Genomic DNA, 16,434 nt, shown 5'->3' with positions numbered 1-16,434 from the left:
GCCGAGTCCGAGCCCTGGGGTCGGGCAAGGCGGAGTTCGTCGTCTTTTGGGGCCGAGTCCGAGCCTTGGGGTCAGGCGAGGTGGAGTTCGTCGTCTTCCGGGGCCGAGGCCGAGTCCGAGCCTTGGGGTCGGGCGAGGCGGAGCTTCCTATGGCACCCGAAGCCGGACTTGGCTGCTGTCAGCCTCACTCTGTCGAGTGGCACAGCAGTCGGAGCGGCGCAGGCGGCGCTGTCCTCTTGTCAGACCGGTCAGTGGAGCGGCGAAGTGACTGCGGTCACTTCGGCTCTGTCGACTGAAGGGCGCGCATCAGGATGAGGTGTCAGGTCATCCTTGCATTAAATGCTCCTGCGATATGGTCGGTAGGCGTGGCGATTTGGCCAAGGTTGCTTCTTGGCGAAGGCTGGGCCTCGGGCGAGCTGAAGGTGTGTCTGTTGCTTGAGGGGGCCCTCGGGCGAGACGTAAATCCTCCGGGGTCGGCTGCCCTTGCCCGAGGCTAGGCTCGGGTGAGGCGAGATCGTGTCCCTTGAGTGGACTGAGCCTTGACTTAATCGCACCCATCAGGCCTTTGCAGCTTTGTGCCGATGGGGGTTACCAGCTGAGATTAGGAGCCTTGGGGGTACCCCTAATTATGGTCCCTGACAGTTCTAACCACAGATATGTTCTAGCAAGGTAGAAAACCCTTAAGCAAAGGCATCATCCTCAGACTTGGTATGCATCCCTACCTCAATCTTTCTGAAGTTTCAGGACAGCTCGTAGCAGTGCATTGGTCTCTTCAAACTTGGTATGTATCCCCTTCACTTCCTCTTGGGTCTCGCGCAGCAAACTTTGGTTTTCTTCAAGTGCGGCATGTTGAGCTTGTAGTTGTGCTTGCAACTTTTCCTGCTTCCTAGCAACTTTCTCTCTTTCAGCTTGCAGTTTTTCCTCAAACTGATATAAGATTTCTTCAAGTGCGGCCTGTTGAGCATATAAAAAACTTGGGATATAAGATTTGCCATGAAATATTGGTACATGCCAACAGCAATACAACATAGTCAAATAATGATTGACAATTTAAGAAAAAGAACACATGAACATGCATCAATGCTGCCTAGACAGGTCAAGACTAATAACATGGCCTAAAGAAACCCTAGTACTGATGATGATCATGTTTGATGACATAGCAATTGTCCTGCTGTTTTCTATTTTAGATGGTCACCATAAAAGAATTGGAGCATAAGCACCTATTGATTATACCTCATTTAGCACAACGTAAATATTATGAACATGGGAGCTCATCTTAGAAATCAGATGGCCAATCTCAGAATTAGCTATTCAATCAACACCAAAACCAAGACCGTCAGCTTCAGTAACACAAGAAACACAAGCAGCTCCGGGACAGATCAGGCGTGGGCCGCCCTGGCCCACAGAAGCTCTTCAGTCTGTCGTTTTAATCTCAGTCAAGAAACAGATTAATGCCTAACAGTCTGGTAATTTTAGTGTTGGGTGCCAAATGAAGTTCCCTAGAGGAGCAGTGTGCACTTATTATATGATTCCTACCTTTCTCCTAGTCGTGCAATATGAACCTAATAAAATGTTTGAAGAAGTCACAAGCATATCAACTGAAAGTCTATAAACCAAACGAGCACAAGAATCAGATTTCAGGATAGAGCTGCGCAAGATAGCATTACTCGAGCTGGTCTATTTAAAGAATGCAAGAAGCCATGGAAACAGGACGACCCAATCGAGCACAAAACTAATCAGTGAACACAAGTGACTAAGTGAGGAACCGAAAAGAAGAAATTGACACGGGGGAATAAGAGGAGGATATGCTCGCACCTTGGCCTTGGGAATGACCTTGACGGCGACGTCCTTGCCCTTGAGCTCGCCCTTCTTGCACTTGGCAGCGTAGGTGAAGCCAAAGTGGTCGCGCCCTACCTCTCGACCAAGGTCGTACTTGGCCGCAAAGTGCCTGGAGTAGCCGAAGCTCTTGTCCAGCCCAAGGTCTGGTTCGCCACCCTCGGAGATGGACTTGACCGAGCCGTGGCTCCGCGCCAGCAGCGCACGAATGTGCTTGGCAGGCGACGGCGGCAGGAATGGGCGCTTGAACCCGCCGCGCGCCGGCGTGGACGCGACGCTGGAGTTTGCCAGCGAGCCCTTGTAGCTGGAGGGTGGAAGCGGGCTCGGCAAGTATAAGGACAACTTGAGCTGCTTGGGCGTCCGAGACACCTTCGCCGGTGACGCCGGCGGGCCATCGCCTCGGCCCACCGCCGCGCCATCGACTTTGTTGTTCTCCTCCGCTACCGCCGGCTCCTGGACCACCGCCGACTTGCCATAGCAGAGGCCCATGGCGCCCGGCGGATCAAGAAGCGGTGGGAGCTCAAAATTTGGAATCAGAAACTAGGCAGGTCAAAGATTTACCTCGGCTTCAAAGAACCTATCATTGCATAGTGGACTCCTGACAGGACGCCATCAACCCGCACCAAATTCATCGCCTCGGAAGGGGGCCCTTCCCAAACCAAAAACCGAGCCTTCCTAATCAAGAATCCGAAACAAAGCCATGGAATCCAAAGTGAACAACAAAGCTCGCCGAGCGAGCCGCAGGAGGGCGGCCATTCCTTGCTGGCGGCGACTAGGGTTTGCGGGGGGTTTTGGGGGCGGGCGCATGGTGGTGGGGGCGGACGCGGAGGTGAGCAGCCGAGAGGATAAGGTAGGAGGGGAATTTTGGTCATCTTGGGCGGGAGATGGGAAAGTGAATGTGGTCAACAGAAAGGGGTACAGTCCTTTTTTGGAAAAAACATAAAGTGACGCCGCCAAATCATCACATAAAGGCACATCTAAGCGTCATAAAAGTAAAATCGTCTACCGGCTTCTGGCGCCTGACAATATATGACGAATCTTCATACCCTTATGTGACAACAAAAACACTATCGTCATAAAATCTTCATGGCCTCATGAAATTATGACGACTCAAAAAATTCCATCATATTATGTGACATTATATGACGATAACTGACCGTGTCATTAGGTATTTTGTCATAAAAGGACAAATTTCTTGTAGTGTGAGATCCAAAAAGCACTTTTTGATCAGCTATGTCTTCATAGAGGAGTATGGCTTTTGGTTGATCTGCTGAAGCTGCTTTATCCCTTATATGCTTCTGTTGTTGGTGAACTTCGAATTCATGTATGTTGTGAATGGCCTTGGAATTTGTCTAGTTTCCTTCGACTCTCCTTGCAGCCTCTTGACTACCATGTACAGAGATTGGACCCTGGTTTGATGGTATTTTCATACACAAGTATGTTAGGTGCAGCACAACTTCGAAGGCATTCAGTGTTCCTCTTCCAATGATTGCAATGTAGGGGTATTCCATATCCAATATGTCGAATACAACTTCCTCAGTTCTTGTGTTGTGTATGTAGCCGAAGGTAACTGACATTGTTATTTTGCCAAGTGATGTTACTTGTTTCCCTCCGAAGCCACATAGGGGGTGCATTGCATCTTTTATCTTGTCTTCTGGCTCTTGCATCTGTCTGAAGGCTTTAACAAAAATAATATCTGCTGCACTGTCTATGTCTACTAAAACATTGTGAACCAATGAACCCTTTATGACACAAGATATGACCATGGCATCATTATGTGGGTAGTCCTTGAGCTGAAGGTCTTCTTGGGAGAAGGTGATCGGAACATGAGACCATTTATATGTAACATAGGGCCCTTGCACTCCAACATGTTGTACCCTTCATTTTGCTTCTTGTTGGCTGGTTCGAAGCTTGAACCATCTTTGATTGGGAGTACGAGCTTCGTCAACCCTGTTGACAAAGCTTGATGGCTCATCATGGTCATTGTTGTGGAAGTAATTTTACCGGGGGTGGCGCCAATGTTGGTCACTTGTTTTCGATTGTTGTATGAAATAAAAAACAAGGCAACATAATGTTAAACGTTAAGAGCCTTCGTCCTTGGAGACATTATCTTTTTAAGATAATGGTCCATGGACGAAGGTAACGATGGATGTTTGTTTTTAAATTACTCCGAGTCAACAAGGTAACACAATTAATGTATCTTATTTCTTCCTTCATATAGCCTTTCCCCGAAGGAGTTGTATGAAAGAAATAGTTTACAATAAAGCGAATATACATATATTCATTAACATGAGAAGCAAACAATAAAGCATAAGCTCTCTATCTTATTTCATGTGTATATTTCAAATCTTACTTCAGATAATATAACAAACGATTACATTTATACCTTCGGCTTTACGCGAAGAGAAATACAAAAATGGCTTCGGAAAGCGGATGATCATGAGTATTTTCTCTTGTCTCTCCTCCAGTCTCCAAAAAGGTGAACAATACGGGGCACTGTTCCACTATATATAGGCCTGGGACGCAACACTAGTGAAATTTTACAATTGTACCCTTGATTCCTATACATCTATTCCAATGTAAACACTAGGGGTAAAGTTGCCCTTCTACTCCTCTTGAATTGTTCCGTTGTGAGGGACATTCAAAGTTAGCTTAAGCCAAAGTATGCTCATAATGATTGTTGAAGCCTTGGCTCGTCCCTCGCTTCGGCATTTACCTTCGGCATTTAGTCCTAAAATACCATTATTAGCTGAAATAGAATAGTTAGTGTGTTTCTAGGACCTTCGGGAGAAAGAGAACCCCAATAGATGACAATATATATTGTTTGTTTTTATGTAATTGTTGTGTCTTAATTTTTTTTGAATATTTATATATCATCGCAACACATGGACATTGTACTAGTATAAACTTAATTTATGGAAAAAGTCTTAGAACAAGATAATTTTGAAAGTTATGATGTGAACATGGAGTGTTTTTAGGGGTGATTGGGTGAGCATGGAGTAATTATCTAATATTTTAAAGCATTAGTTTTGTGGATTGTATGTCACGCGTGAAGCATGCAGAGTAAATCTGTTTTCTCCTCATCATCTCGCCTAACAACCAGGCCATTACCCCATATGGACCGTGAGAAAACACCCAAGTCCAACATAACACAAAGCCACATATAACATAACGCTACCAAATAGTACCACTTTGATAGCTAAAGAAGGACGATCGACCGAGCGATCTATACAAAAGAGGTAGGTCTCCTTTCCAACTCATACATTTATCGACATTTTGGCTAAGATAAAATACAATATCTGGTATGTGGACCATATGTCCACTTTAATTTTAAATTTATTTTATAGGAAGTGACTACTCTAATTTTTTTTGTGATGGTCCATCACACTAGCTTGCCGCTGGACCCTTAGGTGTCATATAACTATTATACTATACCATTACTAGTACAATGTTTATGTGTTGTGACGGTACACTAAACATATTTGATGTTATAGTGCAACAGTGGTATGATAATCGAGGGTACTGGTAAGGTAGTGTGATGGACCCTCCCCACAAAAACTAAATTTAAAATTAAAGTAGACTCTTCCAAAAAACAAATTTAAAATTAAAGTAGGGATATGGCTCACATACCAAATATTAAACTATAAATACTGTCGGCGTTTCGAGACAGGGGGGTCCCTAAGCCGACGAGTGAGTGTGCTGCGTGCCCCAGCCCAGATGGGTCGAGCGCGTGGGCGAGCGCGGAGGGGGGAGAGGCGAGGCGGCCGGAGCCGAGCGTGAGAGAGGTGGAAGTCCCGCGGCCTTCGTGTTCGTCCCGCGCCCAGGTCAGGTGCGCTTGCAGTAGGGGGGTTACAAGCGTCCACGCGGGTGAGGGAAGCGAGCGGCCCCAAGAGAGCGCCTGTCCCGTCCTCGGTCCCGCGCGGCCAACCTCCTCTGAGAAGGCCCTGGTCCTTCCTTTTATAGTCGTAAGGAGAGGATCCAGGTGTACAATGGGGATGTAGCAGAGTGCTACGTGTCTAGCGGAGGGAGAGCTAGCGCCCTAGGTACATGCCAATGTGGCAGCCGGAGAGATCTGGGCACCCTGCTGGCGTGATGTCGTGGCTGTTGGAGGTGCGGCGGAGCCTGATGGAGGGACAGCTGTTGGAGCGGTCGAGTCCCTGCTGACGTTGTCCTGCTTCCGTAAGAGAGCTAGGGGCCGCCGTCGTCATAGAGCTTGTGGAGCGCCATCATTGCCTCTCTGGCGGAGCTGGCCGGATGAGACGCCGGTCTTGTTCTCCGTGACCCGAGTCGATTCGGGGTGGGATGATGATGGCGCCTCCTGTTGACGTGGCGGTCTGTGCCCTAGGCAGGGCGACGTGGGGTTTCCTCCGAAGCCGAGGTTGAGTCTGCCTTCCGTTGCCGTGGCCGAGCCCGAGCCAAGGGGTCGGTCGAGGCGGAAGTCGTTCGGCCGAGGCCAGGGCGGAGTCCGAGCCCTGGGGTCGGGCGAGGCGGAGTTTCGTCGTCTTCCGGGTCTTAGCCCGAGTCCGAGCCCTGGGGTCGGGCGGAGCGGAGTTCGCCGTCTTCCGGGTCTTAGCCCGAGTCCGAACCCTGGGGTCGGGCGGAGCGGAGTTCGCCGTCTTCCGGGTCTTAGCCCGAGTCCGAGCCCTGGGGTCGGGCGGAGCGGAGTTCGCCGTCTTCCGGGTCTTAGCCCGAGTCCGAGCCCTAGGGTCGGGCGGAGCGGAGTTCGCCGTCTTCCGGGTCTTAGCCCGAGTCCGAGCCCTGGGGTCGGGCGGAGCGGAGTTCGTCGTCTTCCGGGTCTTAGCCCGAGTCCGAGCCCTGGGGTCGGGCGGAGCGGAGTTCGCCGTGGCGCCTTTGGCGAGGCCTGACTGCCTGTCAGACTTACTCTGCCGAGTGGCGCTGCAGTCGGAGTGGCGCAGGCGGCGCTGTCCTTCTGTCAGACTGGCCAGTGGAGCGGTGGAGTGACGGCGGTCACCTCGGCTCTGCCGGAGGCGCGTGTCAGGATAGAGGTGTCAGGCCTCCTGTGCGTTAAATGCCCCTGCAATTTGGTCAGTCGGTGTGGTGATTTAGTCAAGGTTGCTTCTGAGCGAAGCCAAGGCCTTGGGCGAGCCGGTGATGTGTCCGCCATAAAAAGGGGGCCTCGGGCGAGACGGAAGTCTCTCGAGGTCGGCTGCCTTCGGCCGAGGCTAGGCTCGGGTGAAGCGTGATCGAGTCACTCGTGTGGACTGATCCCTGACTTAATCATGCCCATCAGGCCTTTGCAGCTTTATGCTGATGGGGGTTACCAGCTGAGAATTAGGCGTCTTGAGGGTACCCCTAATTATGGTCCCCGACAGTAGCCCCCGAGCCTCGAAGGGAGTGTTAGCACTCGCTTGGAGGCTTTTGTCGCACTTTTTCGCAAGGGGACCAGCCTTTCTCGGTTGCATTTCGTTCCGGTGGGTGCGCGCGAGCGCACCCGCCGGGTGTAGCCCCCGAGGCCTCGGAGGAGTGGTTACACTCCTTCGAGGTCTTAATACTTTGGCTGGTCTGGTCGTTCCCTCATGCGAACTGGCCGTAGCCCGGGTGCACGGTCGGGGCCCAAGCTCTCGGGCTGGTATGTTGACGCTGTCAACGATTTGGCCGGAGCCGGTTTTTGCGAGAGCAGCCCCCGAGCCTCTGCACAGGGCGAGAGGACGATCAGGGACAGACTCGGCTTTTTACATACGCCCCTACGTCGCCTTTCCGCAAGGAGGAGGGGGGGAGTGCGCCATGTTACCCTCGATGGGCACCGAACATGGTGTCTCCGGCGAGCTGCAGGCGGGTAATCCGAGTGGACGTCCGTGCCCCGTTCGTTGGGGGTCGGCTAGGGGCCCAGAGGCACGCCCAAAAGTACCTGCGGGTGATTTGCCGGACCCGGTCCCCTGGCGACGGGGTCCGAGGGCTCGATGCCTCCCTCCGATGGGATTCCGTTACAAGATCGTTCCCACTGGTCTCGGAAATGTCCTAGGGTACCTCGGGAGCGCAGCCCGAGCCTCGGTTATGTATCGAACGTACCCCTGGTCATCCCTCGCTCGGTGTCTGAGGCGACTGTGAACCCTTCGGGGGCCAGCCTTCGAACCCCTGATCAGTAATGGGCGCGGAGCCCGAGTAGCCTGAGGCGGCCATGAAGCCCTTCGGGGGGCTGGCCTTCGAACCCCTGACCAGTAGTGGGTGTCGGGCCCACGCGATCTGAGGCGGCTGTTGAACCCTCGGGGGGCCAGCCTTCGAACCCCTGATCAGTAATGGGGGGCTCGGAGCCCGGTTCCTTCGCGGAGAAGGATCCCTTTCGGGGTATCCCCCTTTCCCGGTCCCTGTTGCAAGAGATAGAGAAAGAGGAAAACGGAAAAGGATACGAAATCGGACGACGTGGCGTACCTTTTCTGACGCGGTTATTACGGCGAAGGTGAAGCGTCACGCGCTCCTCCTGCCAGAAGCGCCGCCAACCACTCACCGCGTGATGACTCGTTCGGTCCACGGAGTCGCTTTATCCGAGCGCAAGTTACTTATCGCAGAAGGGGACGAGTGAGGTATCCGTATCCCGGAGGCGTAGGAGTCCCTCGGCTCGGTCAGCCTTGGCTGCTTACGTGTACCTCGTCGTTTCCAGGATCCGCTTTCCGAAGTAGTCAAGAAGCACGAAAGAAATCCTGCTAAAAAGAGATCCTTTTTCGAGGAAAAATTCGACGCAGAGGGGGTCTCCCCCCTTTTAGCCCCCGAGGGAGGGTCGGGTTTTGCCGAGGCTAAGTCGACCCTTCCTTGACAACTAAACTTTGCGTAGGTGCGAGGTATATGAACAACTTGAAAACATCTTAAGGATAGAAGCGACGTAGCTGTTTGATGTTCCAAGCGTTGCCGTAGATCTCGCCTTGATTGCTGGCCAGCTTGTATGTTCCGGGCTTCAGAACTTTGGCGATGACGAATGGCCCTTCCCAGGGGGGCGTGAGCTTGTGCCTCCCTCGGGCGTCTTGTCGCAGCCGAAGCACCAGGTCGCCCACCTGGAGTTCTCGGGACCGGACCCCTCGGGCGTGGTAGCGTCGCAGGGACTGTTGGTACCGCGCCGAGTGTAGTAAGGCCCTGTCCCGAGCTTCCTCCAACTGGTCCAGCGATTCCTCTCGGCTGGCTTGGTTGCTTTGTTCGGTGTAGGCCCTCGCCCTTGGGGAGCCGTATTCCAGGTCAGTGGGCAAGATAGCTTCAGCCCCGTAGACCAGGAAAAACGGCGTGAAGCCCGTGGCACGACTCGGCGTCGTCCTTAGGCTCCAGACCACCGAGGGGAGTTCCTTCATCCATCGCCTGCCGAACTTGTTGAGGTCGTTGTAGATCCGAGGCTTGAGCCCTTGTAGAATCATGCCGTTGGCACGCTCTACCTGCCCATTCGACATGGGATGAGCCACGGCGGCCCAGTCCACCCGGATATGGTGATCTTCGCAAAAATCCAAGAATTTTTTGCCGGTGAACTGGGTGCCATTGTCGGTGATGATGGAGTTCGGGACCCCGAAGCGATGGATGATGTTGGTGAAGAATGCCACCGCCTGCTCGGACCTGATGCTGTTCAGGGGTCGGACCTCGATCCACTTGGAGAATTTGTCGATGGCGACCAGCAGGTGCGTGTAGCCCCCGGGCGCCTTCTGCAAGGGACCGACGAGGTCCAGACCCCATACAGCGAAGGGCCAGGTGATGGGTATTGTCTGCAGAGCCTGAGCGGGCAGGTGTGTCCGCTTCGCATAGAATTGGCACCCTTCGCAGGTGCGGACAATTCTAGTGGCGTCAGCCACCACCGTTGGCCAGTAGAAGCCTTGCCGGAAGGCATTTCCAACAAGGGCTCGGGGTGCTGCGTGGTGGCCGCAAGCCCCTGAGTGTACTTCTTGCAGCAGTTCCCGACCTTCGGCGATGGGGATGCATCGCTGGAGGATGCCCGAGGGGCTGCGATGGTAGAGTTCCTCTTCGTCGCCCAGCAAGACGAATGACTTGGCGCGTCGCGCTACCCGCCGAGCCTCGACTTGGTCGAGGGGTAGCTCTCCTCGACGGAGATATTGCAGGTATGGGGCCTGCCAATCTTGGTCTGGCGTGGCCCCGCTCTGCCCTTCCTCGACGTTCAACGCCCCGCCCTCGGGGGCCGAGGGTACCTCGGGCTGAGCCGAGGGTACCCCTGGCTGAGCCGAGGGTACCTCGGGTTGAGCCGAGGGTACCTCAGGCTCGGGCGCGTCGTCGAGCTTGACGGAGGGTTGATGCAGATCCCGGGAGAAGACGTCCGGGGGGACTGTCGTTCGCCCCGAGGCTATCTTGGCCAGCTCGTCTGCGGTTTCGTTGTAGCGCCGAGCGATGTGGTTGAGCTCGAGCCCGAAGAACTTGTCTTCCAGGCGCCGAACCTCGTCGCAGTATGCCTCCATCTTCGGGTCGCGGCAGTGGGAGTTCTTCATGACTTGGTCGATGATGAGCCGCGAATCACCGCGGGCGTCGAGGCGTCTGACCCCTAGCTCGATGGCGATCCGCAATCCGTTGACCAGAGCTTCGTACTCGGCCACATTGTTGGACGCCGGGAAGTGGAGGCGCAGCACGTAGCGCAAGTGCTTTCCGAGGGGCGAGATGAAGAGAAGGCCCGCACCGGCCCCCGTCTTCATCAGCGACCCGTCGAAAAACATGGTCCAGAGCTCCGGTTGGATCGGAGTCGTTGGTAGTTGGGTGTCGACCCATTCAGCCACGAAATCCGCCAACACTTGGGACTTGATGGCCTTCCGAGGGGCGAACGAGATCGTTTCGCCCATGATCTCCACTGCCCACTTTGCGATCCTGCCCGAGGCCTCTCGGCACTGGATGATCTCCCCCAGGGGGAAGGATGACACCACAGTTACCGGATGGGACTCGAAGTAGTGTCGTAGCTTCCGCCTCGTCAGGATCACAGCATACAGCAGCTTTTGAACTTGTGGGTAGCGGATCTTAGTCTCGGACAGCACTTCGCTGATGAAGTAGACCGGCCTCTGAACGAGCAATGTATGCCCTTCCTCCTGCCTTTCGACCACAATCGCGGCGCTAACCACCTGAGTGGTCGCGGCGACGTAGACCAAGAGGGTTTCTCCGTCCGCCGGCGGCGCCAAGACTGGCGCCTTTGTAAGGAGCGCCTTCAGGTTGCCGAGGGCTTCCTCGGCCTCAGGGGTCCAAACGAAACACTCGGCCTTCCTTAAGAGGCGGTACAGAGGCAGACCTCTTTCGCCGAGGCGTGAGATGAAGCGGATCAGGGCCGCGAGGCATCCCATGACCCTCTGTACCCCTTTTAAGTCCTTGATGGGTCCCATGCTGGTGATGGCCGCAATCTTCTCCGGGTTGGCCTCGATGCCTCGCTCAGAGACGATGAACCCTAGGAGCATGCCTCGGGGCACCCCAAAAACACACTTCTCAGGATTAAGCTTGACTCCTTTCGCCTTGAGACACCGGAATGTCACTTCAAGGTCGGAGAGGAGGTTGGGAGCCTTCCGTGTCTTGACCACGATGTCATCGACGTAGGCCTCGACTGTGCGACCGATGTGTTCGCCGAACACATGGTTCATGCACCGCTGGTACGTCGCGCCTGCATTCCTCAGGCCGAACGGCATGGTGACGTAGCAGTACATGCCGAACGGCGTGATGAAAGAAGTCGCGAGCTGGTCGGACTCTTTCATCCGGATCTGGTGATACCCCGAGTAGGCATCGAGGAAGGACAGGGTTTCGCACCCAGCAGTGGAATCCACGATTTGGTCGATGCGAGGCAGAGGGTAGGGAACCTTCGGACATGCTTTGTTGAGACCAGTGTAGTCTACACACATCCGCCATTTCCCCCCTTTCTTCCTCACAAGCACAGGGTTGGCAAGCCATTCGGGATGGAATACCTCTTTGATGAACCCTGCCGCCATTAGCTTGTGGATCTCTTCGCCAATCGCTCTGCGCTTCTCCTCGTCGAATCGGCGCAGAGGCTGCCTGACGGGTCGGGCTCCGGCCCGAATATCCAGCGAGTGCTCGGCGACATCCCTCGGTATGCCGGGCATGTCCGAGGGACTCCACGCAAAGACGTCGGCGTTTGCGCGGAGAAAGTCGACGAGCACTGCTTCCTATTTGGGGTCGAGCCCGGAACCGATCCGGATCTGCTTGGTGGTGTCGCCGCTGGGGTCGAGGGGGACGGCCTTGACCGTCTCCGCTGGCTCGAAGTTGCCGGCATGGCGCTTCACGTCTGGGACCTCCTTGGAGAGGTTCTCCAGGTCGGCGATGAGGGCCTCGGACTCGGCGAGGGCCTCGGCGTACTCCACGCACTCCACGTCGCATTCGAACGCGTGTTTGTACGTGGGGCTGACGGTGATGACCCCGTTGGGGCCCGGCATCTTGAGCTTCAGGTAGGTGTAGTTGGGGACGGCCATGAACTTCGCGTAGCATGGCCTCCCTAGCACGGCGTGGTAGGTTCCTCGGAACCCGACCACTTCGAACGTCAGGGTCTCCCTTCGGAAGTTGGAGGGTGTCCCGAAGCAGACTGGGAGGTCGAGTCGCCCGAGGGGCTGGACGCGCTTCCCAGGGATGATCCCGTGGAAGGGCGCAGCGCCTGCTCGGACGGAGGACGGATTGACGCGCAGAAGCTTGAGGGTCTCGGCGTAGATGATGTTGAGGCAGCTGCCCTCGTCCATCAGGACCTTGGTGAGCCTGACATCGCCGACAACGGGGTCGACGACGAGCGGGTATTTCCCCGGGCTCGGCACATGGTCGGGGTGGTCGGCCCGGTCGAAAGTGATGGGCTTGTCGGACCAGTCTAGGTAGACTGGCGCCGCCACCTTCACCGAGCAGACCTCCCGGCGCTCTTGCTTGCGGTGCCGAGCCGAGGTATTCGCCGCATGCCCTCCATAGATCATGAAGCAGTCGCGGACCTCGGGGAACCCCCCTGCTGGGTGTTCTTCGTTCTTGTCGTCGTCGTGGGCCCTGCCACCCTCGGCGGGTGGCCCGGCCCTGTGGAAATGACGCCGAAGCATAACGCACTCCTCGAGGGTGTGCTTGACGGGCCCCTGATGGTAGGGGCACGGCTCCTTGAGCATCTTGTCGAAGAGGTTTGCACCTCCGGGGGGCTTCCGAGGGTTCTTATACTCGGCGGCGGCGACAAGGTCCGCGTCTGCGGCGTCGCGTTTCGATTGCGACTTCTTCTTGCCTTTCTTCTTGGCGCCGCGCGGAGCAGACGCCTCGGGAGCTTCTTCCGACGGGCGGCCCTGGGGCTGCTTGTCCTTTCGGAAGATAGCCTCGACCGCCTCCTGGCCGGAGGCGAACTTGGTGGCGATGTCCATCAGCTCGCTCGCCCTGGTGGGGGTTTTGCGACCCAGCTTGCTCACCAGGTCGCGGCAAGTGGTGCCGGCGAGGAACGCGCCGATGACATCCGAGTCGGTGATGTTGGGCAGCTCGGTGCGCTGCTTCGAGAATCGCCGGATGTAGTCCCGGAGCGACTCCCCCGGCTGTTGCCGGCAGCTTCGAAGGTCCCAGGAGTTCCCGGGGCGCACGTATGTGCCCTGGAAATTGCCAGCGAAGGCCTGGACCAAGTCGTCCCAGTTGGAAATCTGCCCCGGAGGCAGGTGCTCCAACCAGGCGCGAGAAGTGTCGGAGAGGAACAGGGGGAGGTTGCGGATGACGAGGTTGTCGTCGTCCGTTCCGCCCAGTTGGCAGGCAAGGCGGTAGTCCGCGAGCCACAGTTCCGGTCTCGTTTCCCCCGAGTACTTTGTGATAGTAGTCGGGGGTCGGAACCGGGTCGGGAATGGCGCCCGTCGGATGGCCCGACTGAAGGCCTGCGGACCGGGTGGTTCGGGCGAAGGACTCCGATCCTCCCCGCTGTCGTAGCGCCCCCCACGCCTGGGGTGGTAGCCTCGGCGCACCCTTTCGTCGAGGTGAGCCCGACGGTCGCGTCGATGGTGTTCGTTGCCGAGGTGGCCCGGGGCCGCAGGCGCGGTGTTGCGCGTGCGCCCGGTGTAGACCGAGGCCTCCCGCATGAATCGGGAAGTCGCGGCATGAGGTTCCGAGGGATATCCTTGCCTCCGGGATGCAGTGCTCTCGGCCCGCCGGGCCGCAGCGCCTTCCAGGAGATTCTTGAGTTCTCCCTGGATTCGCCGCCCCTCGGCGGTTGACGGCTCCGGCATCGCGCGGATGAGCATCGCTGCGGTCGCCAGGTTCTGACCGACCCCGCTGGATGCGAGCGGCGGCCTGATCCTGACGTCGTTGGCGACGCGGTGCTGGAGACCTTGGGGCAGATGACGTATTTCTCCGGCCAGGGGTTGGCCCACCCATGCCTGCCCGGCGTCCCGACGGATCGGCTCAAGCGCCCCTGTTCCCTCGTTGAGCCTGGCCTGCGCCTCGCGGACTTGCTCGAGTTGTGGGTCGTAACCCCCCGCCGGAGCGGGGACCATAGCTAGCTCCCGTGGGATGTCGGCGCGAGGCACCGGCCTAGGGAGATCACCATCCTCCGACATGCCAAGATGGTTGCCTTCGGTGGGATCCCCTAGCTCGATGTGGAAACATTCGCGGCTTGGGCCGCAGCTCTCGTTACCGAGGCTGCGGCTTCCGTCGGAACGGTCGGATAGACAGTAGTCACATGCGGTCATGAAGTCCCGCATGGCACTGGGGTTGCCATATCCGGAGAAATCCCAACCGATGCTGGGATCGTCATCTTCCTCGGACCCGGAGGGCCCGTAGGTCGAGACGTCCGTCAGTCGGTCCCAAGGCGACCGCATACAGAACCTCAGTGGGGTTGCACTCGCCTCAATGAGAGCGCCCGCCAAAACGAGGTCGTTTGGCGGGTTGAGGCCGAGTCGAAATGACGCAAGATGGGAGTTAGTCGTTACCTTTTGGTCGACGTGGAGCGACGTAGTCACATCGGGGACTGGTTGCGCCGTCATCTCTGGTTCGAGGGCGACGTCCTGCAGGCTTTCCGCGAGCGCGCCGGCGTCGTCTTCTTGCTCGGGGTCAGCGTGCCGCGGGGGGACGGCGCTTGCCTCCGTCTCGAACGCGAGGTCGACGTCCGGCGTGCCTTCCGTCGGGGCGTCGGGGGCGTCGATTCGCTCGACGGCCGGCGAAGCGTGGCCTCCCGTCTGGCCTTGACGGCCCCGCCTCCTCCTCCGTTGGCGGGGGAGAGAACGGAGCGAGCCCGAATGTTGCTCTTCCACCACGCGGGGTAGACGTCGTCGATTCCGCCGCCGGCGGGCGGGTTGTCGGCCGCCATTGTCGTAGTCGCGCGGCGGTGGAAGAAGTGTCATGTCGTAGCTGCCGTCGAAGGACATGAACTCAAGAGTCCCGAAACGAAGCACCGTCCCGGGCCGGAGAGGTTGCTGGAGACTGCCCATCTGGAGCCTGACGGGGAGCTGTTCGTCAGCACGCAGCAGGCCCCTACTTGGCGCGCCAACTGTCGGCGTTTTGAGACAGGGGGGTCCCTAAGCCGACGAGTGAGTGTGCTGCGTGCCCCAGCCCAGATGGGTCGAGCGCGTGGGCGAGCGCGGAGGGGGGAGAGGCGAGGCGGCCGGAGCCGAGCGTGAGAGAGGTGGAAGTCCCGCGGCCTTCGTGTTCGTCCCGCGCCCAGGTCAGGTGCGCTTGCAGTAGGGGGGTTACAAGCGTCCACGCGGGTGAGGGAAGCGAGCGGCCCCAAGAGAGCGCCTGTCCCGTCCTCGGTCCCGCGCGGCCAACCTTCTCTGAGAAGGCCCTGGTCCTTCCTTTTATAGTCGTAAGGAGAGGATCCAGGTGTACAATGGGGATGTAGCAGAGTGCTACGTGTCTAGCGGAGGGAGAGCTAGCGCCCTAGGTACATGCCAATGTGGCAGCCGGAGAGATCTGGGCACCCTGCTGGCGTGATGTCGTGGCTGTTGGAGGTGCGGCGGAGCCTGATGGAGGGACAGCTGTTGGAGCGGTCGAGTCCCTGCTGACGTTGTCCTGCTTCCGTAAGAGAGCTAGGGGCCGCCGTCGTCATAGAGCTTGTGGAGCGCCATCATTGCCTCTCTGGCGGAGCTGGCCGGATGAGACGCCGGTCTTGTTCTCCGTGACCCGAGTCGATTCGGGGTGGGATGATGATGGCGCCTCCTGTTGACGTGGCGGTCTGTGCCCTAGGCAGGGCGACGTGGGGTTTCCTCCGAAGCCGAGGTTGAGTCTGCCTTCCGTTGCCGTGGCCGAGCCCGAGCCAAGGGGTCGGTCGAGGCGGAAGTCGTTCGGCCGAGGCCAGGGCGGAGTCCGAGCCCTGGGGTCGGGCGAGGCGGAGTTTCGTCGTCTTCCGGGTCTTAGCCCGAGTCCGAGCCCTGGGGTCGGGCGGAGCGGAGTTCGCCGTCTTCCGGGTCTTAGCCCGAGTCCGAGCCCTGGGGTCGGGCGGAGCGGAGTTCGTCGTCTTCCGGGTCTTAGCCCGAGTCCGAGCCCTGGGGTCGGGCGGAGCGGAGTTCGCCGTCTTCCGGGTCTTAGCCCGAGTCCGAGCCCTGGGGTCGGGCGGAGCGGAGTTCGCCGTCTTCCGGGTCTTAGCCCGAGTCCGAGCCCTGGGGTCGGGCGGAGCGGAGTTCGTCGTCTTCCGGGTCTTAGCCCGAGTCCGAGCCCTGGGGTCGGGCGGAGCGGAGTTCGCCGTGGCGC

At 57.4% G+C, this 16,434-nt stretch overlaps 1 protein-coding gene across 1 annotated transcript; it reads right to left on the bottom strand.

The window, feature by feature from the left end:
• Positions 1-1,677: 1,677 nt before the first annotated feature.
• On the bottom strand, positions 1,678-2,325 carry LOC103634280 (calcium/calmodulin-dependent serine/threonine-protein kinase 1). The gene has a single exon (XM_008655840.1). The coding sequence runs from the start codon at positions 2,323-2,325 to the stop codon at positions 1,678-1,680; it is 648 nt and encodes a 215-aa protein (XP_008654062.1).
• Between the last annotated feature and the right edge of the window lie 14,109 nt (positions 2,326-16,434).

The sequence above is a fragment of the Zea mays genome, chromosome 7, assembly GCF_902167145.1.
Source record: "Zea mays cultivar B73 chromosome 7, Zm-B73-REFERENCE-NAM-5.0, whole genome shotgun sequence".
Lineage (NCBI taxonomy): Eukaryota > Viridiplantae > Streptophyta > Magnoliopsida > Poales > Poaceae > Zea > Zea mays.
This window is presented reverse-complemented; position numbering and strand designations above follow the sequence as displayed.